This window comes from Gymnoscopelus braueri, assembly GCF_963280865.1.
Source record: "Gymnoscopelus braueri genome assembly, chromosome: 11".
NCBI lineage: Eukaryota > Metazoa > Chordata > Actinopteri > Myctophiformes > Myctophidae > Gymnoscopelus > Gymnoscopelus braueri.
In genome coordinates, this window is record NC_137613.1 from 47,330,800 (window position 1) to 47,356,473 (window position 25,674).

The 25,674-nt window shown below is 41.7% G+C and overlaps 2 protein-coding genes across 2 annotated transcripts in view; one reads left to right on the forward strand and one right to left on the reverse strand.

Moving 5' to 3' along the window:
- Positions 1-301: 301 nt before the first annotated feature.
- On the reverse strand, positions 302-7,722 carry uqcrb (ubiquinol-cytochrome c reductase binding protein). The gene is made up of 4 exons (XM_080441798.1): positions 7,668-7,722; positions 5,742-5,810; positions 4,212-4,378; positions 302-467 (listed from the first exon to the last, which is right to left on the reverse strand). The coding sequence occupies exons 1-4, from the start codon at positions 7,684-7,686 to the stop codon at positions 390-392; spliced, it is 333 nt and encodes a 110-aa protein (XP_080297924.1). The 5' UTR covers positions 7,687-7,722; the 3' UTR covers positions 302-389.
- Positions 7,723-12,061: 4,339 nt separating this feature from the next.
- The window catches only part of LOC308094599 (uncharacterized protein), a 99,502-nt gene continuing 85,889 nt past the window's right edge, over positions 12,062-25,674 (forward strand). The window contains exons 1-3 of the mRNA XM_080441355.1: positions 12,062-12,094; positions 17,305-17,349; positions 17,465-17,638. The gene's annotated coding sequence lies outside the window, so the exon portion shown is untranslated. The remainder of the gene's footprint in view (positions 12,095-17,304; positions 17,350-17,464; positions 17,639-25,674) is intronic.

Consider the following 25,674-nt stretch of genomic DNA (forward strand, 5'->3'; position numbering starts at 1 on the left):
TTAAACAAAATAAATAAGCAGACCTACAAGCTCACATAAATCGACTATTTTCGGTACTTTAGAGTAACACTGTATTGTGACGCAGTACGGTATTAACTTAGGAACAAACATAAAAAGTTGAAATATGGAGATACAAGGTTTCTGCCCGACATAGATAATAAACTGCATGCTGTATGCTATATTCCAGGTTGTCTTCTTGTATATAGTTTGTAGACAAAATGGTAAAAACTGAAAAAGACAAAAACCTGGCCATTGTTACCAATCCAAAAAAATGTACATTTCTTTAATGAGCACACAGTGCAATAGGTTACAATTTATTTCATATTATATTACAACAGGGGACAGCGGTACACCAGACTAAAAGGACAACTAAACCATAAGCAACTGTTTTATTTCTTCGTCCACTCGTCCTCTTCTTTCCTCTCACGGATAACCTCGGTAAGGTAAGGTGTCAGGTAATGGACGTCCTGTGGAAGGCAACAGGGACAACATGAGCATCCGTCACTAAAACCAAAACATTTTACTACATCACATTTGGTCAATTCATTTCCGTAGCGATCGGGGGAAACAAATAGTCTTAGACGGATGTGAACCTCAACTAAATCGATTAGCCTAACCATTTAAGCGATACTTTTTACTTCTTTGTATAACGGTGTAGAACCAAAATGCTGAAAAAAGTCGAAGCTCACAGCGTGTCTCATTAGGATACGTTGAAGATCTTCTATTTTCTTTCTTTCTGAAACTGTATTGACATGCCCCCCCCCCCTCCCTTCAATAAAAAAAAAGTAAAATGTTTTGTTTAATACTACACATTGCATTGCGAGTTTGCAGATCAGCTATTTTCACTGTGCGACACCATCAGACGACAAAGTATAAAATAGGGCATACGTGTTTAAAATGTAAAGGCCTTGATTAGAATAAGCCGACCTATTCTGAATTAAATGCCTGTCTGTCCACTCACAAAGTTAGGCCAGCTAATACACTCACAAAGATTAAGGTGGCGTGAAACCATAGAGTTATAATATATCTAAAGTGGCAACCGGAAATCTCTGTGTTTGGGGCCGATAACGTCGTGGGGCCCTTCCGCCTCATAAGAGTTATGTCTTGCATGAGCAGTAGTGTCCGTTGTCAAGCTCTTGAGTCGAGCCCATTGGTCAAAACCGTTTTCGCTCGTTCATGTAATAGGCCCCAGCTGTGGTAAGCTGCACGGCTTGCATGGAACAAGTTTGTTTTCCTGTCCAGGTTCAAGGTTAGGTAAAGAAGGAAATGACATCTAGGAAAAGATTCGTAACACTGGAGGCAAACTGGAGGTTCAATGCAAAGTCAGTGAGAGCCGGGTTGGCAAGCATATGAATTAACACTATTACTGAATGATTGTCGGCTCAGGAAAATGTGGTCTTTGTTTTTTGTTGTGCACTCTATAATTGTATTGAGGTACTGGATCTAAAGAGCACAGAGGAAGTTTCTAACTGTGCAGTAATATAGGCTGTTATCAAGGGACTGTCAATTATTGACAGCCTGTGAAACAATTCTCCTGATGAAAGCTCCATACTGCCCAGCCAGAAACTCTCTGTGTGCTCTTTAGATACTCAATAAAATGACATAGAACATATATAGCAAAACAAGAGATCAGAATACAATGCGTTTTCTATCTTCTATTTTCCTAAACCGATTATCTGACAATCATTCAAAAATACTGCTTGTTCATACTCCTGTCCACTCGGCTCTCATTGACTACATATACATTCAATAGAACGTTCGGCTCTAGTTTTCCTCCCAGGTGCATCAATGAAGCACACCAGGCGTAGAACACTTCCTTTCCTTCTTAAAGATAGCCTTGTCCAGGTTTAAAAACTGCACATGGGTAAAAACATGGCAGGCCAGGAAGCACAGCTGCAGCTAATCAAATTAATAATGTGTGTGTTAGATTTAGCGTTGTCCAGCGCCAGGGGTGTGCCAATGTGCAACCAGACAGTATTCAAACAGTACTCTCAACGCACGTTGACTCACCTAAGGGCAGGTACAGACTGTAGGACTTTAAAGTGGTCGGGGGGTCATCTGATCGGCGAGCGCCAAAAAAGGTCGCCGACAGCATTATCGGACCAAATATCCTGCAGTCTGTACCTGCCTTAAATCTAACACATCCATTATTAACCCATTAAGACCTGAGGCCGATTCTACAAATGCCTTCTACAGTAGTTCTCACACTTGATTTTTTCAAAAATCTTCAAAAATAGCAGATGTACAAGCTCGCAGTGCGGCACGCCACAAAGTGACGCATTGTGAGCTTGTAGATCTGCTATTTTTGAATAGCCAACACAAAAATCTAAAATAACACCGCTTTCCCGGTTTTAATGGGTTACCGGTAAATTGAATAGCTGGACATGTGTTGCTGACATCACTGTGTACTATAAGGTCAGCCTCCTGCCATGTGTTTTACCCTGCTGTAGTTTTCACTTCAAAACCAGCCTAGGGTTTCATCCTCCTTTAAGCACAGGAACAAATAATTTGTACGCTTGTTGCGATATGGATTTGTACATTTAAAAACCCCCAATATACATTTTTTGTTATAGTGTAATCTCTCGAGACAGACACGTTGGCTCACACAATATTCAAATCACAACAGAGATTTTGGTACCACTTAAAAGCCTGTGTTTTGCCAAGACACTGAATCCCTACTGCACCCGATGAGCAAGTCGTACTCCTTCCACCGCAACACTCCCCGCTCACAGGTGCCGCCCCCAGCCCGTAGGAGTACGTATAGTGACTTAATATCACCCTCCCCGCCCTCGAAGGCTCTATGCACAGCAGCCATATTGGAAAGAAATTGGGTCTCTTCTTACTTCCTTCACAGGTGTTACCAATGATACTAATGAAGGCTCTGTTCCATTCTGGTCAGGGTGCTGATATTGTGCATGTTGGCTCACTAGAAATACTCCATTTTGGTTCCAAAATGGCCCCTTATGGTGGGTGTGTAACTCTGAGAGTGTACAAATGGAACCAAATGGACCCGTTCCATTTGTACACTCTCAGAGTTATGGGGGTCCTTGAAAATAAGACAACCACTGTGCCACACTAAATGGAACAGAGCCTTAATTTGTATCATTGGTAACACCTGTGAAGGAAGTAATTCATTCCCAATATGGCTGCTGTGCATAGAGCCTATCGTGTTCGTTAAGACGCTCAACGAAGCCGGATGCACCGCGGTGGATTCAAACGGACAGACTCCGCGGTGGTGGGCAGCTACTTCACTACTGTGCCACCCGAGTGCCCAATAATTTACCATTTAACCCTACTGTATGCATGTTCTTGCTATTCTACACACAGCCAACCAGTAGGAAGAAATCACAGTTTTAGGCTTTATCCTTCGTGTTTATGAAATATCCGATACCATTAGGGTTTTTATAGAAGATGCTTCAGAACATGTATTCTATTGCAAGTTTGACCCATTAAAATACTCACGATTAAGCGATTGAGAACTTGAATTCATGTAACCGATTAAATCGACCAGTTTGATTAATGCTGCGTTAACACTGGCAGATACGTAGTCGAAATTACTTGAGATAATCGCAATTATTTAGCATAATCCATAATGACGATAACGATCGTCATAATAATTACCATATTAAATATGTTTATATTTTCAAACAGTCTCAAAAATAGTGGAAATAGCAGATCTACAAGCTCAAAACGCGTCGAATGCGATGCGTTTTGAGCTTGAAGATCGGCTATTTCCACAAGTAACGTTTTTTCAAACTATAAAGTTAATTCAATATGTTATTTGTCATATCTGCCCCTGCGCAACTTTACTCACGAAGCCTATAGAATCAAACAGAAAGGTCATTTGTATTCATTATGTTCACCGACAAAAACACAATAAAATCGCTAGTCGCAATTATTTGAGTGACAATTAACCCTTTAAGACCGGGAACGCATCTGTGTCATTTTAGATTTATTTGGCTGTTGAAAAATAGCAGATATACAAGCTCATAGCGCGGCACCGAGTGCCGCGCTATGAGCTTGTAGATCTGCTATTTTTGAAAAATCGTGATAATTATTTTTTTATATTTTTTTCCGAAAAACTGTTAGGATTTGGATTTTTTTAAGAAGTGGCCTCAGGTCTTAATGGGTTAATAGTCAAGCAAATGTCCTAATGGTGACAGCCCTAACTGTTGCACGACAGGTCCAGCAGTCCTTGCATCGAGGCCTACCTCCTCATATTTCGTCCACTGGTCTTTGGGCAGGACCTGCATCTTCATGGAGAGGTCCAGGGCTCTCTTGAGACGGAACATCCTATCGTTGTAGACGACTTCCGGAAGCCTCCGCAGGGCCTCCTTCACGTCGTCATCCTCGTGGATGGTGTCATCACGCATCAAGCCTTTAACACACACACACACACACAAAATCATGACACGTTGTGGAGCTTGAAAATCTGCATTTTTTTTTTACATTTTGAATGTTTTTGAACAATTAACCCATTAAGACCTGGAACGCATCTGTGTCATTTTTAGATTTGAGCTAAAAAAGCCATATTTTACACTTTTGGCTATTCAAAAATATGAAGCAGATATAGATCTGCTATTTTTGAAAAGTCGTGAAAATGTGTGCAAATCTTTGAATATATATATATATATATATATATATATATTTAAAGCGAACATTTTTAACTCAAATCTTTGCTTCTGGGGGTCCTTGGAACAAATTTTCTTCAGATGGGGGTCCGCGGCCAAATACATATAATTTTAGGGGTCCTTGACATGAAAAAGATATAGAAACATACGTTTTTCAGAATACTGTTGGGATTTAGGAGACATGTAGAATCGGCTTCAGGTCTTAATGGGTTTACACAAATCTTCTCATGGGTCCCTGGCACAAAATAGTTTGAAATGGGGGTCAGCGGCCAAATACATACATTTAGGGGCCCTTGACATGCTAAGGAAGCAGTGATGTAAAACAAATGCCAGATTATTTCCCTTGACATTTCTGTTTATGTGAATCATGTGTGTTAGTTTATATTCAGTAAGACCTTGTTATTCCAAACCTCACTAATCCAAAACGTACCCCCCTCCCCCATTCTACCGGTCAATTATTATGCAACCATATACTTTCAGAAACAGTGGCGGGCAATGTATTGTCTTGATTTAGTGTCCATGGGTCATACCACGTACTGTACATAGTGTCAAGACATTGTTTCTATGTGATGACATTTTAATCATTATGACACTGACGTCACAAAGTTACTGATTTTGAACCTAACATGGGATTTAGGGATGTATAGTGGCAAAATTATAAATACTAGACCATACCCGTGGGGGGATATGTGCACATGATTTGGCAACCCGGGAGCCAGGGAACACAAAAACGCTAATAAACAGCTGAGATTTTGTGAAATCGAAAAACGGGCTTCGCTGTGGTGCACAAGGTACTGGTGAATGGCTGTGTGCTAATTCAGATCAACTGCTCCAGCCACTGAGGAGAACCGGGCAGAACGAATTTTGCCCTCACCACGCACTACAGAGGTTTGTCAAATTATAGGAGGATATATTTATCCAAAATAGCTATTTGTTAACTTGCACTCTCCATACGTGCGCACACATATATATGAGTGAAAATAGCCGATCTGGGTGGGGGGGTCCCCAGTTCAAATATGATTTTGGGGGGGGGGGGGGGGGGGGGGTCGCAGCCTGAAAAGTTTGGGAACCCTTGCTCTAGAATAGATGTGTATGTTATGTTGTTCTTACCGATCTTGTTGAAGCCACACATGTTGTAATACCATTTTCGGAACCCGACCAGGAGCCTCCCTGTTGCTACTGTGAAGAGACAAGAAAAAAACAAGAGCAACAGTTACTGAAATGCGAGACGAGACACGAGAGAGACTGTAGACTAACTGTAGCGACATTACAAAGTGGAATGATTTAACCACAATAAACTTTCGCAGAAGATAGCAGGTCACAAACAGCAGCTCACAACATAGAGATATTTAATGTAGAGCGAAAACAGAAAGGACACTCGTATAGGGTTTAAGTGGTTAACCACCTGAACCCTAATGTTCCTATTACCTGGGCGAACATTCAGTGAAGATAGCCGATCTACAAGCTCGCAACACGTTGCAGTGTAGATCGGCTATTTTCGGCTGAGATTTTGGTGTAGGGAAAAAAGGGTGCAGACCAAGGATAGAGCCCTGGGGGATACCGGTCAACCAAGAGTGATAGGGTTTATGTGGTTATACATGGCGTCAGCTTCATCTTTAAGACAATAAGCAGCAGTAAAATATTCATAATCCATCTGGACGGTTTTACTTATATAAATCTGATTAATTCCAACAGCATTTTTTATTTCTGGGTCCAATAGCTGATCTACAAGCTCATGTGTCGCATCGCGATGTGTTGTGAGTTTGTATAATAGCTTGATTGGCTATGTCAAAGTAGTACATGTTTAAACATATGGCCTGTTTTTAGTACACATACAATTTATTTTGATTATTGGTAAAGGTCATTGTCAGTCATTTCTGTGTTTATATATTTAAGTTGCTCGTCTTATCTACCCTGTGCAAACAAACAGTAATGCATTTATTATGTATACATTATGTTCCAACATTCAAATCATTAACCGCAATTATTTGTATGACAAATATTGTCTAGTATACAATCCACTGCATTAGATAACACTTGCCAATATCATAATGCACATATACTATATAGAAATACAGTAGGCCTACATTCATGTATTGTATAATAATGCATATGCTATAAAAGGTAATTAGAGTGCAGCGGTGTAAAGTAATAAGTACATTTACTCAAGTACTGTACTTAAGTACAATTTTTAGGTATTTCTTTTACTTTACTTGTCAGTACTTTTACTTCTACTCCACTACATATCAGATGCAAATATTGTACTTTTGCTCACAATGTGTGAGCTTGTAGATCGGCTATTTTCAAAAGGTTTTAATACATTAGAAAACGTCTGCATAATGATACTTTTACTTAAGTTAACAATTTCAGTACTTTTCCCACCACTGCTAGTGTCAAACAATGTAAGTCCAGATAACAGGGCTTGACATTAACTTTTTCAGGCACTTGTCCTTCGGCCTTGATTATATCTGATATAATCAAACCAGACAATAAGTAATAATATAATTTAATATATAAGACCAGATATAATCAAACCAGACAGTAAATAATATAATATATTAATATATAAGGCCAGATATAATCAAACCAGACAGTAAATCATAATATATTAATACATAAGACCAGATATAATCAAACCAGACAGTAAACATCATAATAATATATTAGTCCCCATCATGTAAAGACAAGAGATCTATAAAGACTGCTAGAAAGCCTGACTTCGTCGTAAGTCTGCGTGAAATAGCAGATCTACAAGCTCACAACGCGTCGCGTCCGCGACGCGTTGTGAGCTTGTAGATCTGCTATTTTCGTAACGTTAACCTAGCCACGTTAGCATGGATAGTTAGAGGACATACACACACAGGAGAAGAGTGACCCCACATACAACATAACCTCATGTAACGTTACCGAGCACTAGAATTATTAAATAAAACACATTCATATGAATAATAAACTGATATATGGTGTGTTTATAAGCGTTATAGGTGTACAGATAAACAGTAAATACATGTCAGAGAGAAGGGGAGAGAATATTACCTGGTGCCCTCGACGCCATCTTGATACTCTGAAGACACAGACCGACAGGGTTGCCAAGTTTTGAGAGAGAATTAAGCAACCAGGTCTAGGAAAACAAGCCCAAATGAAGCGACTAATATGCCACATGAGCACTTTAAACTTATATGCAGTGAGTGACTAATTGAAAATAGCAGATAAGCTCACAAGAGCTTGTAGATCTGCTACTTTCAAAAAAAAAATGAAGAAAAATGTTTATAATAGGCTATATATTTTTTTAAACATATTTACAACACAAATCTTGTATGGGGGTCCCTGGCACAAAATACCTTAGCCCTTGTCCAGAGCGTTAGTGAGTTCTCTCTAACTCTAACTGACGCTCTGGACCAGGGCTAGCTGTAGTATACAACCCTCGTAGACGTATTTATGATTCTGACGTTGTAGATTGAAAACGTCAGAATCATAAATACGTCTACGAGGGTTAGACCAGAGCTAAAAATACCTGTGGATAAATACATATTAATATGGGGGTCCTTGACATGAAAATGTCTTTAAAACACTAGTTTAAACAACATTAGGAAACAAGCCCAACATAAGCAACTACACTTTAGAAACAACGCAACCCGCAACTACCAATATTTACAAGCAACTTTACAAAAGAACAAGCCCAAGGTCGCTTATAATAAGCAGACATGGCAACAATGCTCTCTTCCGGCATCTCCCGCCCTCTGTGCTGGGATTGGCTGTTCACGGTCACGAGCCCTCAGCCCATTGGACAGTTTGAGGTACGTACTTTGGGAGATCGATTCACTTTGCAGTTTGCACACATCTGGTTTAAAAAGGATACGGAAACGGTGTATAACTCTATGGTGTGGATGACTGGGTTTGGCAGGTACAGTAGGCGGGATCTAGACCGGATCTGAAAATAGCCGATTTACAAGCCTTGTGAGCTTGTAGATCGGTTAGTAGCTGAAATGTATATGAAGTGGGTAATGTATGTTTTAATCAAAATAATTAAAATCTACAAAGTAACGAGTAACTAAAGTTTTCAAATAATTGTAGTGGAGTAAAAGTACTTATAAGTACAGTACTTGAGTAAATGTACTTACGTTACACCACTGGACACGTATAACAAGCAAATGCAAACATAAAGAATAAAATAGCACAAGTAGCCTATAAATAATGAATAAATAAGGGGTAGGGGATGGGGTATTGCAGAAAGGATTGATTGAATACTTTATTAACAGTTTGAAAATAGTACAGCGGTGCGATTATACAATGGTGCTAAAAGGATAACCCAAAAAGCCCTAAGGGATACTCTTGTACTATTAATATGTTTTGAATGAGCCTATACAGAAACTAACTTATTATGGGTTGCTTGCTGTTGATTTTACTTTATGAACAGAATATCTTCCCACTTCCCAGTATAACAAGGAGGCTAATAAAAGGGATTTCTTTGTCCTTAAATCATCATCTATATCAGATGATGTCAAATCAGCAATATGCAATGCATGGACACTTTCAAATTCAAGATTACCATAGATACTCTTCATTTGACTCAAACCCTGAAAGCTTTCGTTCTTTTTCATTTGAAATTTTAGACGGCACACCAAGCCATCTCAGATGGCACACTAGAGTGCCGCGGCACCCCGGTTGGAAAACGCTGGACTAGATAACACAACACATTGAGACAACCAGCTGCTGTTAATATGAAATGATAAATATTATTTACTGTATATTATGGCTGCAACAGTGAATGAAACTAATCAATTTATTGCATGGAGAGAAAAATAATAATACTGAAAAAACCTGGTTAAAGTTATATGAGTGAATATGGTGTGTGATATGACATGTAATCTTATCTGATCATCAACACAATCATTGTTTAGTTAACATCATTGCCTTTTTTCTATCCTATATTCTGGACAAACTAAACTTTTCGGTCTCTCATCCCTTCAGCTTTGCATGCAAGGGGGACATTCCATTACTAATTACTACTACGTACATTCTACTGATTCTAGGCCTGATGAGTACTTGTGATACCTACAGATAATGTTCAGTTATAATACACACAATACACAGACTTAAAATACAAATAATACAAATCAGACTAATACATAGTTCATTATAAAGAAATCATCAACTATGTTTTTATGCACGTCGTTTCATTTTTTTTTCTTCATTTTTTATATATATATATATAAATGTATTGTGGTAGATTGTGTGTGGAGGGGTCTGTGGAGAGTCAGAGGATTAATAGTTTACCAAGCTCTTTATTCTGCTCTTAAACGTTAACATGAAAGTGTACTTTGACACCTTTAGTGTTAAAGTTTAAGTGTAAAAATGTTGTTGAATAACATGCTGACCCTATAGTCTGTCACTGTAGAAAACATAATAAGAGAGAGTTAGATAGGGCTGACCCACTGCTTTTTAAACACTTAACACGTAGTTCATACTTTCTTGCACCACAACGTGTCATTGCGGAAATAGTTGATCTACAAGCTCACAACACGTCCCAATGTTTGAATTGACTAAAATCTTATGACATTGAGTCAACTAAAACTAGACTAAAACTAAAACATTTCAAATGACTAAAATATCACAAAAACGAAATGGAATTGTATTCAAAAGACTAACACTAAATGTCAAAATGAACACTGAAACACATCGCCCCCCACTTTTATCCACCTGCATTTGGCTCCGGGTTAAATTCTGCATCACATACAAACTCCTCCTCCTCTCACCATGCCCTTGCCCCTCAGTACCTGTGTGATCTTCTACATCATCATTACATTACATTACATTACAGTCATTTAGCAGACGCTTTTATCCAAAGCGACTTACAATAAGTGCATTCAACATAGGTAGGGAACGAAAACTACTAATCACCAGAAGTCTTAAGTGCATTTTCTGCTAAAACAAGCAACCAAGAGCATACCTAGCGCTAAGGTAAAAGTGCATTATATCAGCTACCTATTTTCCTTAAACAGATGAGACAAAATAGCAAAATCAAATGAGCAAGAGCTAAAACAAATAAGTGTATCGACTAAACAAGATCCAATAAAACAATACAACAATAAAACAAGCGTTCGTACAACTAGTTAACAACGAGTAGGCCAGGCAAAGAGGAAAGGTAGTGTTTCCTGAAGAGGTGGGTTTTCAGCCTGCGGCGAAAGATGGGCAGTGACTCTGCTGTCCTGACATCAGTGGGAAGTTCATTCATCACACTCATACCTCACAGAACCTACCGTCCTCCTCTCCTAATCCTGCACTATCATGCAAACGTGTGGGGACAGAGCCTTCAGTGTGGCAGCCTCCACCCTCTGGAACACTCTCCTGACAGAGAATTGGAACATGTGTTCCAATGAACATGTGTTCACCAAGGCTTTTGTTCTATTTTTCTTTTCTTTATCTTGGTGTAAAGTACCTTTGGGTTTCTTGAAAGGTGCTTTATACGTGTAAGTTATTATTATTATTATTATTAATAACCACCTGCACACACATTCACAAACTGTAAATTAACTTAAACAAAAAGCTGTGTGTGTGTGTGTGTGTGTGTGTGTGTGTGTGTGTGTGTGTGTGTGTGTGTGTGTGTGTGTGTGTGTGTGTGTGTGTGAGAGTGAGTGAGTGAGTGAGATGTAAATGAGAGTGAGTCAAAGACATCAATATCGTATTCATCCCCTGCCATGTATTAAAGTTTATTTATTTACTGTGTAAAGGCATTTGTTTACCACTATCTTAGAACAAACCATAGCCTATGCTGTGTGGACATCTACTGGTCAACATGTGTTACTACAGCCTGAACAATAAGCCAATGTGATATTGAATAAGTTCATCAAGATCTTAACACACCTTCAGTAGCTGGAATTCTTTGACATGAATACTTTCACTTTAGTTGTCGCTGTCATTGTACAGGAGTCGGTTGCATGTGTGGGTTTGAGTTTCAATTAACTTTTCCTTTTCAGATCTAAAGCATCACAATTAGCCAAAGGTAAGAGAATCCGACTTAAAGTCTCAATCTTTAATTATATGGTACAGTACCATATCGTCACAAAACTCATATTAAAAAATGCAAAAATAGCAGATCGAAGCTCGAAACACGTTGCTTCACGCCGCATTTTGAGCTTGTGGATCTGCTATGTTGGATTCTTTTGTGTGACGCTGTATAGTATGATCAAGTAGCCTAGGGCATAATGTAGCTACTAAAAAACACAAAAAGTTAAAATATGGATATACGGTTTCTGCCAGACAGCGACGATATGCTACTGGATGTTAGTTATGACCAGGTGAGACCAGACGTCACCGTGCAAAGAAACTAAATTACACAAATCACAGTGATGCGCAAATTATTTATCAACAAATGTTATTACTTTTAGGTGTGATTATTTGTCTTTTTCCCCTTCTTCTTCTTTATACAGGATACATGGCGGAGTCAAGGAGAGGATATGATGGTAAGTCCCCAAAGTGATTCTTATTTCCTGGTAGATGAACCACCAACTGTTAAGGGGTGGAGGGAGATGTGTGCTTCACACTTCAACAGTTATTTATACATACAACAATTGTGTCATTATCATTCATAGACACACAAGACAGACCATTGCTGAAATTTACTTCACTGTATTTACTCTTTTCATCATTATGAAAAACATTAAGCCTGAACCATATCAAGATTATTCATGGAATAGTGTGTGGGTGTGTGTGTGTGTGTGTGTGTGTGTGTGTGTGTGTGTGTGTGTGTGTGTGTGTGTGTGTGTGTGTGTGTGTGTGTGTGTGTGTGTGTGTGTGTGTGTGTGTGTGTGTGTGTGTGTGTGTGTCTCCTCATTGACTTTAACTATTTCTGCCTGATGTCATCTGCTTTGAATTTGACAAAATACTTGAAAGAGTAAACATACATTTCCTACATATATATATACATAATTTCAAAAGATTCACAACTTTTCATCAATTAAAATCTATTCCAACATGCTTCAAAAGTATTTCATAGAATAGATAGAATAGTCCTCACTTCTTGGGTGGTTTTTATGTCACTGTATATTTGCACATGAAATTTGTCCTCTGCATTTACCCTTCCTTCGAGCAGTGAGCATCCATTCTATAGCGCTCGGGGAGCAATTATAGCCTGGAAACCAGACATCTGCCATAGCAGATTGGTCTGGCACTCCTCGGTTTGAATTACATTTCGCTCGCCACAGAGTTGTGGGTGACCAATCAGAAGCCCACTATTCAAAGTGTGATTTTTTTTTCCTGAGATGTTTGAATCTGTTCTCAACCGCCCCCTTGGTAATGAATCTTCCACACCGAAGTTCCAAACTAATATCTAGTGTGTGATATTGGTCTGGCTTCATCAGGTCTGATGAAGAGCTTTTGGAAGACTTTATTTAGAAGTTTCCCGAGAAAAAGCATGTGGAAGTACTGTTTATTTCTGTCATTTACACTTGAGACACTGGGGACCAGTGGTGGAAAGTAACTAAGTACATTTACTCAAGTACAGTGCTTGAGTAATATTTAGAGGGACTTTTACTTAAGCCCTACTTGAGTATTTCTATTTTTCAATACCTTATACTTACGTCATTACAACTCAGAGGGAATATTGTACTTTTTTACTCCACAAAAAGTATTTGACAGCTTTAGTTACTAGTTAATTCACAGATTTAGATTATTAAAACAACTCATACATTAACCACTTAAGCCCTATTTTATAATTAGGATGTTTGAATAGCTGATCTACAAGTACACACTTCATATTGCGAGCTTATATATATGATGAACGACAGGCCTTTTACTTATGGAAGAGTATTTGTATTCTGTGGTATTGCTACTTAGTACTTAAGTAAAAAATCTGAGTACTTTGTCCACCACTGCTGGGGACATGTGCCGATCACATTTCAAATTGTCTAATTCTGTTCCCACTTCTTTACACATCCTATACACCACAAACAGCCTGTCAGTAAATGCAAAATGAACCTGTACAATATTGTTGTAAAAAAAACATGATGCACAAGCTGTGGTGCTTTTGGAGGCTTTTTGACTTGGTCATTAGGAGGACTTTCTGGGGTGATAACAACCAGCCAATAGGAATGCATCATGGGTTAGGCAAGATGAATGCAGTTCAACTGGTTGTGAAAAGCAAGTCAAGTTGATCTATATCTATGGACCAGAGTTATATCAGTGGTGAACATCTGGTCGATCGCGAGTGATATGTCGATTGCCAAAGCCGTCACAGTACAGTAGATCATAAACAGGTTTTGTTTGTGTATTGGAAGAGGAGGTGATGGACACAGTCGTGTGTGCTCACAACAGCCCCGCCCGCCTCCCCCCTTCTCTCTCACTCACTCAGCTGTGTTTGTGTTTATCGTTGCCCGGAGTCGTCAGTCAGCGCTGCCGCTGCTGAATACGCTGTTTGTTTTGTCGCTCATTCATATGGTTCACAAAGGTGACAGCAGTTGAGTGCTGTTGCAAATACTTGATGCTACAGTGGCAGTGCTATTGAGTACTTAAGTGCTAACAACAAATGTATGCTATAGAACGGATGTCACTGGTTCGCTCTGGACCAGAGCTACAGTTTGGAATAGAAACGAGGGAGGCTTCCCCCTCAGCTATTATCAGCAACCACAGTGGCAGGAATAGTTTTGTGACTGTGGTCAGAACTTATAGGTTCACGCACGCACCCACACGCGCACGTGCACGCACCCACACACACGCACCCTAAATAACAGCGATCTACACAAGACTTTTCAAAGCGCGCGCATGCGTGGAATTTGCTGCGCGCGTACAGTGCCTTTGGAAAGATCAAATTGATATCAATGATACCGGCTGAAAACCAGGCGAGCGGATACGTGAGCCCCGCATACGCAGGCTTTAAAATAGTATGCGCGTGTGTCGCTTTGAAAAGTCTGGTGTAGGCTGGCCGTAACGGTGGAAACACACCAGAGAATTTTCGCACACACGCACACACGTGCATATACGCACACGCGCACTTTTAGATCCAGTCCTATTTTAAAAGTCTGTACGTACGCACCACGCATACGCTCGCTTTGAAAAGTCTGGTGTAGATCGGCCCTAATGCTTGATCGAGACACACACTCACAGTACAATTACGGCCGATCTACACCAGACTTTTCAAAGCGAGCGTATGCGTGGTGCGTACAGCGCGTTTGTTTAGATCCAAGTGATTATCAATGATACCGGCTACACCAGGCGCGCGGATATGCGGGTCCCCCATACGCAGACTTTTAGGATCTAAAAGTGCGCGTGTGTGTATATGCGTGTGTGTGTATATGCACGTGTGTGCATCGTGTGTGTGTGTGTGAAAATTCTCTGGTGTGTTTCCACCGTTAACTTTAATTTAAGAGATTAGTTAATTTTGTGATTTTTAAAGGCCTGATCTAAAGAGAAAAATACAAATATCTATTAAAAAAGGGTGATATATATAATACCAGAGATGGAGAATCAACCTGTAATACACAGTAAACAAAACATGCACAGCCTTTAATAATAATAAAAAATAGTATGCCCTCCATGTTCTGGCAATTATTTTCATGTCCCTGTGTGTTTTAATGTTCTTTAAAAAGTTACATAAAAAGTGTCAACTTTATATATCTTTTTTACTTTTTATACATTTCCCCCAAAAAAAAAATTATTTGAATTTAGACTACTAGCCTTTGTGTGGCTGTACATGTCAGAAATTGCTGTATTTCATGGTGTTTTTTTGGAACTTATTAGATGTAGATCTCGGCTTACACATTGGAATAAAAAGTGCTCATGGAGCCTGAATGCATCGCGGGTTCGAGTCCGGTCCCCGACTATCTTTACTGCGTGTCTCTCCCCATCTCTCTCTCCCTGTTTCCTGAACAATATCTTTTAAAAATAAAACATCATCAAGTTCTCATGGGCTTGAAAAGGTTGATTACTAATTATTGCGAACGCGGTCGGAGGCGCGGCGAAGCCGCGCCTCCGACCAAGTGGAGCTTACTATGTAACCGTGCTCGGGTTGTGTGTGTGTGTGTGTGTGACAGTCTCTGTGTGCATGCACTGTGCAGGAATTTAGACAATGCTCTGATTAAAATGCACAACAGCCTGCAAAACACACACACACACACACACACACACACACACACACACACACACACACACACACACACACACAGACACAGACACACACAGACACACACACACACACACACACACACACACACACACACACACACACACACACACACACACACACACACACACACACAGTCAATGTTCTCTCCCCATCACGGTGAAATAACACGGATTACAAGTCCGTAAATACACAATATTTTCGAGCTGCGTTCGCTTCCAGCGTTCGCGCGTCTTACTTGTCTATATACTGTAGCACAATCCATAAGACATGTGCAGACTCAATGCAGACAAACAGACAATATTATGCAAATTAGCCTACTTAGCCGGGCGACCTTTGGTGATATGAATACGTAATTCAACCACCAGAGGTGATGATTTACAGTCAAAATCCCTCAACAGCGACACCCGCAGGCAAAGATTTATTTTTTCATTGCAGTTGAAAAGGCTTCAGAAATCAGAGAGAAAAAGTCCTGCCATGGATCACGGGAGTGGACTTTTCAGTTAAAACTTTTAATATACGTTTGAAGGACCATGATAAATACTTTTAATGTGTTGTAAAACTGAATGTCATGAAACCTTTAAATGATTTTGATTTATATTAGGATACATTTGTGCGACTGTAAAGACTAAACGGAAGTGGGGGGAGGCGGGCATCCGCTTTCCCCCTTAATCATCAACAGAGCTTCTGTGCTCCAGACCGTATGACCGGAAGCATTTGAAAATTGTGGGAGGCAACAGTTTGGCCACGTGTGACTAAGTTGATTTACGGTCTATGTTTTTCAGTTGTTGTTTTTTTGATCAGATCTACAACGTTGTGAGCTTGTAGATTTGCTATTTTCAATCTATGCATCTGGCTGAAGTGGTTAATGTATGTTTGATACTAATAATTCAATTATACAAAGTAGATTTAGAAAAATTACAATATTTGCATCTGAGATGTATTGGAGTTGAAATAAAAGTACTGAAAATTGGAAATACTGAAATAAAGTATAAATATCAAAAAATATGTACTCAAGTACAGTACTTGAGTACATGTACTTAGTTACTTTCCACCACTGCTGCCTGTCCGTAGTCCTGTCATAGACGAGTGCTGCAATGAGGGCCAGACCTCCCTTTAGAAGGCAGCATAGCTGGTCTTGGATCACATCTCCCCTATTATATGGTGATGTGAATAGGTTGTCAAATAAGACATTACAATCATTATGCACCTGCAGTATGAATAAACAAAACCATCGTTTTGTGCTGGCAAACTATTGTGACTTTTCCTGTCTTACACCTTGAAAAGTGTGTGTGTGTGTGTGTGTGTGTGTGTGTGTGTGTGTGTGTGTGTGTGTGTGTGTGTGTGTGTGTGTGTGTGTGTGTGTGTGTGTGTGTGTGTGTGTGATTGTAGCGTTTTATTTTTCTTTTTACAAATGTTTAAAAACATTTTTTTTTGCATTTCTTTGGGCTATTTTCCATAGACAAAGCATATAAGGCTAAAGTGGTTAATTGTAAATATGTTTAAATGAACATGTATAGTTTCATATGTCACTAAGTATTTCATTTACTCCAACAGGCGACTTTACACTCGTCACTGAAGGCCATGCTGAGGGTAGGACAGGTAAAAATGTCACCCTTCCCTGTCACCTCTCTCCCGAGACCAGTGCGGTTTCCATGACAATCATGTGGTTTAATGAGACTGAGTGCATTTACCTGTATAAGAATGGTCTTATTAGAGAGGTGATAGAGAGGGTCTATGAGGACAGACTGACCCTGGACACCCAGGAGCTGAAGAAAGGCAACGTGTCTCTGACACTGAAAGACTGCAGAGAGACAGATAAAGGACTTTACTACTGTCACTCATGGAGAACAGGAGGTGGGGGCTGTTGTGGTATTATCAACAAAATGTGGTAAGTGATTTACTGTCACAGTGCATTTGTATTAACCTTGACATGTACAATGATGTGATCTTGTTTATCTCTTCATGAAGAGATAGTATAATGGATACAGGCAGAGCCTTTTCCAAGTTAAAAGTCTATTTGGCAGCTATACAGTGTGTCTCTGTGGACTTGGAGGCATTCCATTCACCTACCTTAACCTCACAGGAGGACCAAAGGTTGCATTTTATTTGCACGGTTAGGGCTTTAAAAATGAAAATGGACAGATCTAGCACTTCAAGGAAGTCAGATCAGTTGCTTGTTTCATGGGCCCTGCGGATGGAGGACAAGCCCATCACAAAACAGACGCTTTCCCACTGGATTGTGGAGGCTATTCAGTTAGCCTATTCCAGTAGTGGGATGCAGCCCCCAATTGGACTGATGGCGCATTTGACAAGGGGAATGGCAGCATCATGGTCTCCCCATTCAGGATGTCTGCAATGCGGCAAGTTGGACATCGCCTTTGAATTTTGCCAGGTTCACAGGTGTGTGTGTGTGTGTGTGTGTGCGTGTGTGCGTGCGTGCGTGTGCGTGTGCGTGTGTGTGTGTGTGTGTGTGTGTGTGTGTGTGTGTGTGCAGCTTCAGATGTGGTGTGACAGATATGATTACATTCCCATCACAATGCAGCGTCTGTGTTTACATCTTGCACTAACATGCACTCTACCTTAATAGTCCAGGCATTTTATGCAAAAATGGGGGTCGACCGCACACTAATTGCAACAAAACCAAACTCAGCTGATTTTGAATCCTTAATATGTCTTGAATGACAGAAAAAATAAATCACAGAATTTTATGAAGGGAAAGTTTTGAAAATGGTCTAAGCATGACCCTACCAAAAATGCCTTTTTATCCCTTTTAGTCTAGGCAGAATTTTAGGGGTATTAAGGAGTGCTGAATCTAAATCTCCTGTATGCCCATTTCAAAATTGACCATTTCAAGATGGCAACCACCAATATACTGAACTATATTAAAAACATATCTGCCAAAACAAGGTAGAAACCTGATTGGATTTAGCTTTTAAAGGTTTTCATATTTGGGAAATCCACTGCCATATTCTGATTTGAAATCAAATGTGCTTATAATTTTGTTTTCTATTAACATGTAGTATTGAAATGTAATCTATAGGCCTAGTGTATGAAATTCAACTTTGTTGCTAAGAGTTGAGTGTTGAGCAATTAGCATAATTTGCGTAATTAACCATGCATTTACTAGCCAATAAAAGTCCAACAGGACTGAGTGGGGTATACTTTGGGTCATTTTTTTTCCTACAGGTGGTTTTAGGTCATTCAATGCCTTAATAACAAATTCCCAACTGCTGACCTTCTTTACTGACCTTTGAGCATTGTTCAGAACCAGGCAAAACCAAGACCTGTAGCGAATCTGGCTTGCACAATGTTTTGCAAATATCAAGGTACATTTGTGTGTAACGATGAGAGCCATGTAAGTTGGACTACAACACACTACCTAAGGAAAGGTTTATCATACATTTATCACACATGATGTGTTATCAATGGTCATGTGTAGACTCCCACAGCACCAGTTCCTTAGCTGAGAGCTCATGTTTATCACTTCTACCTCCTGATGGATGATCAAGATGGCCATAGGAATGACAGCTGAGCTTGTACCTCCAAAAATCCATGTATTCTAATAAAGTTAAAATTCTGAAAAATGCTTACAGGTGAGCAAAGAAGGTCAGCAGTTGGGGATTTGTTATTAAGGCATTGAATGACCTAAAACCACCTTTAGAAACTTTTACTGGTCAATAAATAATGTATTAATTACGCTAATTATTCTAATAGTGCAACACTAAACTCTTTGCAACAAAGTTGAATATCATACACTAGGCCTATAGATTACATTTCAATAATAAAAGTGATTAGGAAAAAAAAATTCTGAGACCAAGACATTTCCAGTAGTCTATTTTTGTAATGGAGAGGTATGGTCACATATAACCCCCTATAAAAACAATTGCTCAATGCTGACAGCTGTCCAGCAGGTGGTTTCATGAATATATGTATATAGACAATATTTTGGGCCAATACAAAAAATACTATAGACCAAATTTCCCACTTCAGCCAAAAAAAGGCCGTTTGGCTGCTGGACTAGAAAGAAAGAAAGAAAGAAAGAAAGGAAGAAAGGAAGAAAGGAAGAAAGGAAGAAAGGAAGAAAGGAAGAAATTAAACTCCCCTAGGGCAGTAGCCTGGTTCCATACCATAGATAGACCCCGCCCACTCTCTGAGTGGACTGCCTCTTGGTCTGGACTTGTAAATGTGAACCGAGGACTTCTACGGTACAAAATACATTGTCCAATGAGAGGTGGAGGTGGGCTTGGGGATCCCTTAGGATTGGTTTAGGGAATTTCTAATCCCCTCCCCCTTGTAATCCCCGACACTGGAGCCAATTTCAGACTGAAGCTCCACGCAGCTTCAGTCTGATAATCAGGCTACTAGGGCAGTGTTTCCCATTTTGGGTCACAGACCCATTTTTATGGGTCGCAAGTAAAATGTGCAATTATTTTCACTATTTCAAAAGAATGTCAGTAAAAAATTATGCATGGAAAAACTTACAATAAAGTATACAACATACTACTCCACAATGTCAATTGCCTCAGAAGTCAAGGTCACGTACTGTATAGGGCCTGGAACCTCTGGAGGTGAGGGGTGGGTGCTGGTGTGGAGGTCAATGAGGGGGTCGGTGCGGAAGTGTTGCAGGGCTGGGGTGGCCCTCAGGTGGGTAGAGGGGAGTTGGGGGAGTCACTTGGGACCCCTGGTAATATTACTTATCTGAATATTACTAAAAATACAGACACAGACTCTCCTGTGAGACAGTCTGACATACTATCCCTGTCTGCCTGACACCACCGGGTACCGACTCTCCGTGCTACCTATATCGCTACCTATATCCGTCCACGAGCATCTTAGAAAGCAGATCCGTGTGGAGGTCCACTTGGGACCAGCGAGCTAGGCAGACATAGGGACACGACATCCCTGTTGTTCTAATGCATAGCCATGCACCACATGGAGGTCTTAGAACCACCATCACGGGGACTGACTATCCTCACTCTCTCTAACTGCCTATGAGCACTTCTCCTAGGCTCAAAAGTGACCCACTCTATAGCCTTGATGGGACATTTCTATGCCAGCTGTTAGAGGGTTTCATGTATGGGAGAGGGAAGAAGCCTAGGGTCTCCATAACTTTAATCTTCCATGCTCCAAGTGCCCAGGGAGCTATCCAGTGACCCGCAACCCCCATACTCCCCTCTTCCCACCCAAGGGGCATCCTAGGCAAACTCTTAGATTAGACCCCCGCAGATCGTAAATCATCATGTCCCCTCTCAGCGTGCAAAGCCACTGGTACCCCCGGAACGTCAAAAAGTGCCATATGGTCAAATGTGTCCACAGCCGTTACCCGTTTGATGGCTGGAACACACACATGGTATTACGATGTATGTTAAACTTACATGTTATATCTCTTTGTTCTGTAAAAGAGAGACAACAGGATATGGAACAGCAACAGAAACTGATCCAGGACCAGCAGGACCTACGCACACAAGTACAGAAGCTTACAGTTCAACTGAAGGAAAAAGAGAGTGAACTGGAACAGATCAAGATAGAGAAAGACAAGAGTCTAGAAGAGAATTACGGTATAATTATACCACTAATATTATACTATACATTTATACCACTGATATTAATCAGTCACCAATTAATACTCCATCTTGTCTTCAAGGTGCGTCCACAACTCAGCAAAATCTGACAATGGTCCAGGAAAAAGATAAATGTCTGAAGACTGTGAGGCCTGAGTTCATTGAAAGAGTCTCAGAGCCCATCCTGCATTCTCTATTGGACAGACTCCTGAGTAAGAATGTTATCAATGATGCAGAAATGGATTCAATCATAGGGGAAAAACTCAGGGCAGACAAAGCACGGGGAATAATTGACATGGTGAGGAAAAAGGGAAACAACGCAAGTTCAGAAATGATTCACATCCTTAATCAGCTGGACCCTAACCTTAGTGAACACCTGCATTATTGGCACAGCATTTACCTAGAGAAAGAGGCCCAGGTAGGAGTGAAACTTCAGATGGACAGGGAGGAGATGATGAAACTCAAGGAAGAGGAGATGAGGGAGAGGTTTGAGAAGGAGCTTAAGGAATCTCTGAGGGAGAAAGAGGAAACCATCAAAGAGCTTCAGGGAAACTTCAGTGAGATTGAATGTCAACTGACTGAACTGAAGAAACAAATGAGTGAAGAGAGGGACAAAGAGAAGAAAAGAGAGCTGGAACAAAAGCTAAAGAGAATCAGAATCAGAATCAGTTTTATTGTCACATCACAGGTTTACAAGGTAAAAAAGTGGGTGAAATTCTTTTTTGTACATCGTTCCCATCGCAACGTTAGTTTCCATAGAAAGAAGAGGGGGGGGGAGAAGAAGAGGGTGGGGGGCAGGTGGGAAGGAGATCAAAAACAAGAGAGCAACAGAAGGCCAGACAAGTTATCTACATATTTACAAATTACCTGAGATAATAAAAAAAAACTAAAAAACTAAACTAAGGTGCCTGAGCATAGCAGCAATGTATTGTATACTGTGCATGTTATACTTATACTGTGCATGATAGACAAAGGACGTTAAGGTGCTTAGAGGAAAAGGAGCACAATAAAAAGACCCAAAAAAAGTCAGTGCGTTATACAAGGGATTAAGGTGCAAAAGGTCAGTGCGTGTCCACCTAGAGTGGACTGACCCTAGTATAATCCGCATGTAGCTCCATGAGGGAGTGCAACAAAAAGTCATTTGTACCTGGTGTAGTCCACAGGTGTGTCCGAGGGGGGGGCTAAAGTCCAAGTAATTGTCCTGGTATAATCCACAGGTGTGTTCAGGAAGAGCCAGAAAAGTCTGCGCCGCCTGCTGTCAGGCTGCTGAACTCATCCAGGCTTATGCCCCATTCAGCATTCTGACAGCGGCTGGATTGAAACTACACCAAAATCTGGTGGTGGAACTCTTGATACTGCGGTAGAGCCCCTTGCCCGGTCGCGGTCGTTGTAGGGGGTTGAACAGTCTGTGACTTGGGTGGTGCTTGTCCTTGATGATGCGCTTGGCTTTGACCACGCACCGCTTTTTGTACAGTTCCTGGAGCGCTGGGAGCTCGATTCCCATTATCCGCTCTGCCGATCGCACTACTCGTTGTAGGCTGACCTTTTCTCGGGCAGTGCAGTTCCCGTACCAGGCCGTGACACAGCCTGTTAGGATGCCTTCAACAGAACTGTTGTAGTACAGCCTGAGGATGCGACGTCCTACTCCGAGCTTCTTCAGGCGGCGGAGCCAGTACAGTCGCTGCTGAGCCTTTTTCCTCACGTGTGTGGAGTGCGTCTCCCATTTGAGGTCCTCCTCGATGTGAACTTGAACTCGCTGACCCTTTCCACTGCAGCACCGTCGATGAGGATGGGCGCATGGTCTCTCCGCGGCCTCCTGAAGTCCACGATCAGTTCTTTGGTCTTGTCGACGTTGAGAGAGAGGTTGTTCTCACGGCACCAGTGTGCCAGTGATTTGATCTCCTCTCTGTAGTCAGACTCGTCGTTGTTGACGATTCGGCCTATCACTGTCGTGTCGTCCGCGTACTTTATGATGGTGTTGGAGACATGTGTGGCTATGCAGTCATACGTGTACAGGGAGTAGAGGAGAGGGCTCAGCACGCATCCCTGGGGTGCTCCGGTGTTGAGGGTCAGGGGGTCGGATGTGATGCTGCCCATTCTCACCACCTGATGTCGGTTGGACAAGAAGTCCTGTATCCAGTCGCACATGCTTGGGTGTAGCCCTAGGTGTCTGAGCTTTTTGTCAAGTATTGCTGGGACAATGGTGTTGAATGCTGAGCTGTAGTCCACGAACAGCATACGTACATATTTGTCCTTCAGCAGCTTGTTGTCCATGTGCGAGAGGACGGTGTGGAGAGCCATGGCAATAGCGTCGTCGGTGGATCTGTTTTTGCGGTATGCATACTGCCACGGATCCAGCGAGGCAGGTAGCGTGGAGCTGATGTATTCCCTCACCAGTTTCTCGAAACACTTGCTGACGATCGGGGTGAGAGCAACAGGTCTCCAGTCGTTCAGGCATGTCACTTTGGCCTTTTTGGGAATGGGCACAATGGTTGACATTTTGAACCCTGCAGGGACCACAGCCAGGGAGAGGGAGAGGTTAAAGATGTCAGCGAAGACACCCGCCAGCTGGTCTGCACATGTCTTAAGGACCCGGCCTGGAATCCCATCAGGTCCGGCTGCCTTGTGGATGTTGACCCGTGTGAAGGCTGTACGCACTTCTCTCTCCGAGATGGTTAGAGGAGGGTTCTCCTCTGCTGGTGCTGCTGATGGCCCCGCTTGGCTGCCGCGGTTGGAGCTGATCTCAAACCGGCCGTAGAAAGTGTTCAGTTCGTTGGGGAGGGAGGCAGGCGGGTTCACCTCGCTTCTGGTTCTTGTTTTGCAGTCTGTCAAGGTGTGTACTGCCTGCCATGTGCTCCTGATGTCGCCACTGCTGAGTTTGTCTTGCATCTTTTTTGTGTAGGCCTTTTTCGCCTTCCTGATGGCGCTGTTTAGGGCCGCGCGCGTCGTGTTGCGCGTTTCCACGTCGCCAGATTTGAAACCAGCGTCCCGTTCATGCAGATGTGCACGTACTCCGCTGTCCATCCATGGTTTCTGATTGGGATAGATCCGAACTGTCTTTTTTGGGACTATGTCATCTATGCACTTGCTGATAAAGCCAGTGACTGAGTCTGAGAGTTCGTTGATGTTATTCCCAGCGGCGTTCTTAAACATCCCCCAGTCAGTCTGGTAGAAGCAGGATTGTAGCATAGCGTCTGTGTCCTCAGACCAGATTCGGATTTCCTTCTCAACGACCGGCTCCCTTTTTAGCCTCTGTTTGTAGGCAGGTAGCAGCTGGATGGCGTCGTGGTCAGAGCTTCCTAGCGGTGGGCGGCGGAGAGCTTTGTATCCATCCTTGAAGGGCGTGTAGCAGTGGTCAAGAATATTGTCACCACGGGTACTGCAGGCGACATGCTGGTGGAATTTGGGAAAGACCTTTTTTAAGTCTGTCCGGTTGAAGTCGCCTAGGCAGATGACTGCGCAGTCCGGGTGGCGATTTTCTTGTGCACTGATCGCCTGGTGTAATTCCCTCATAGCTGTGTCCTTATTAGCTCCAGGATGAATGTAAACAACGGCTACAATCACGATGCTGAAGTCGCGTGGTAGGTAGAAAGGACGGCAGGCTATGATTAAAAGTTCAAGGTCTGGTGAGCAGTGACTGTCTAGGATTTTAACATCTTTGCACCAGTTGTTGTTGATCAAGGCACAAACTCCCCCCCCACGTTGCTTACCGCTCAGTACAGGATCTCTGTCCTTCCTATACGCGGTGAAGCCAGGAGGAGTGATAGAAGAATCAGATGCTAACTCCGTTAGCCACGTCTCTGTTAGCACAACAACACAAGTCCTCCTCGTCTCTGCGTTGTATTTAACGCGCGCCAGTAAGTCGTCCATAGTGGTCACTGTTCTTGATTCACACAGAGATCTAACGTTCGCTAGCAGGATTGAAGGCAGTGCAGGTTTATATCCACGTTTTGTTGTTCTTACGAGAACTCCCGCTCTAGTGCCTCTTCGCCACGGTCTTTTTCGTCGGGGGTTTGTTGATCCAGACGGAACAAAGGGGGCCCCACCCCCCACCCAGCCGAGTGGAAGGTTTTCAGCAAAAAAGTCCGGAATTCTGTGTGTAATCGCTGTGCTAATGTCCATAAGTGCTTGTCTGTCATAACTCCTTAGACACGCGACGGTGTAGGGAAAGAAGAGAAGGCTAAAAAATACTAAAAAGATGGAAAAACGTTGCGATGTTACGGAGCATGTACGAATGCGGCCGTCCTTCATGGCGCTTCCGGAGAGAGAGGGAGAGAAGAAAGGATATTAAGAGAACACTGGAGAAGTGTAAAGAGAAGAGCGAGAACGAGAAGAGAGAGATGGAGGAAAGACATGAACAGGA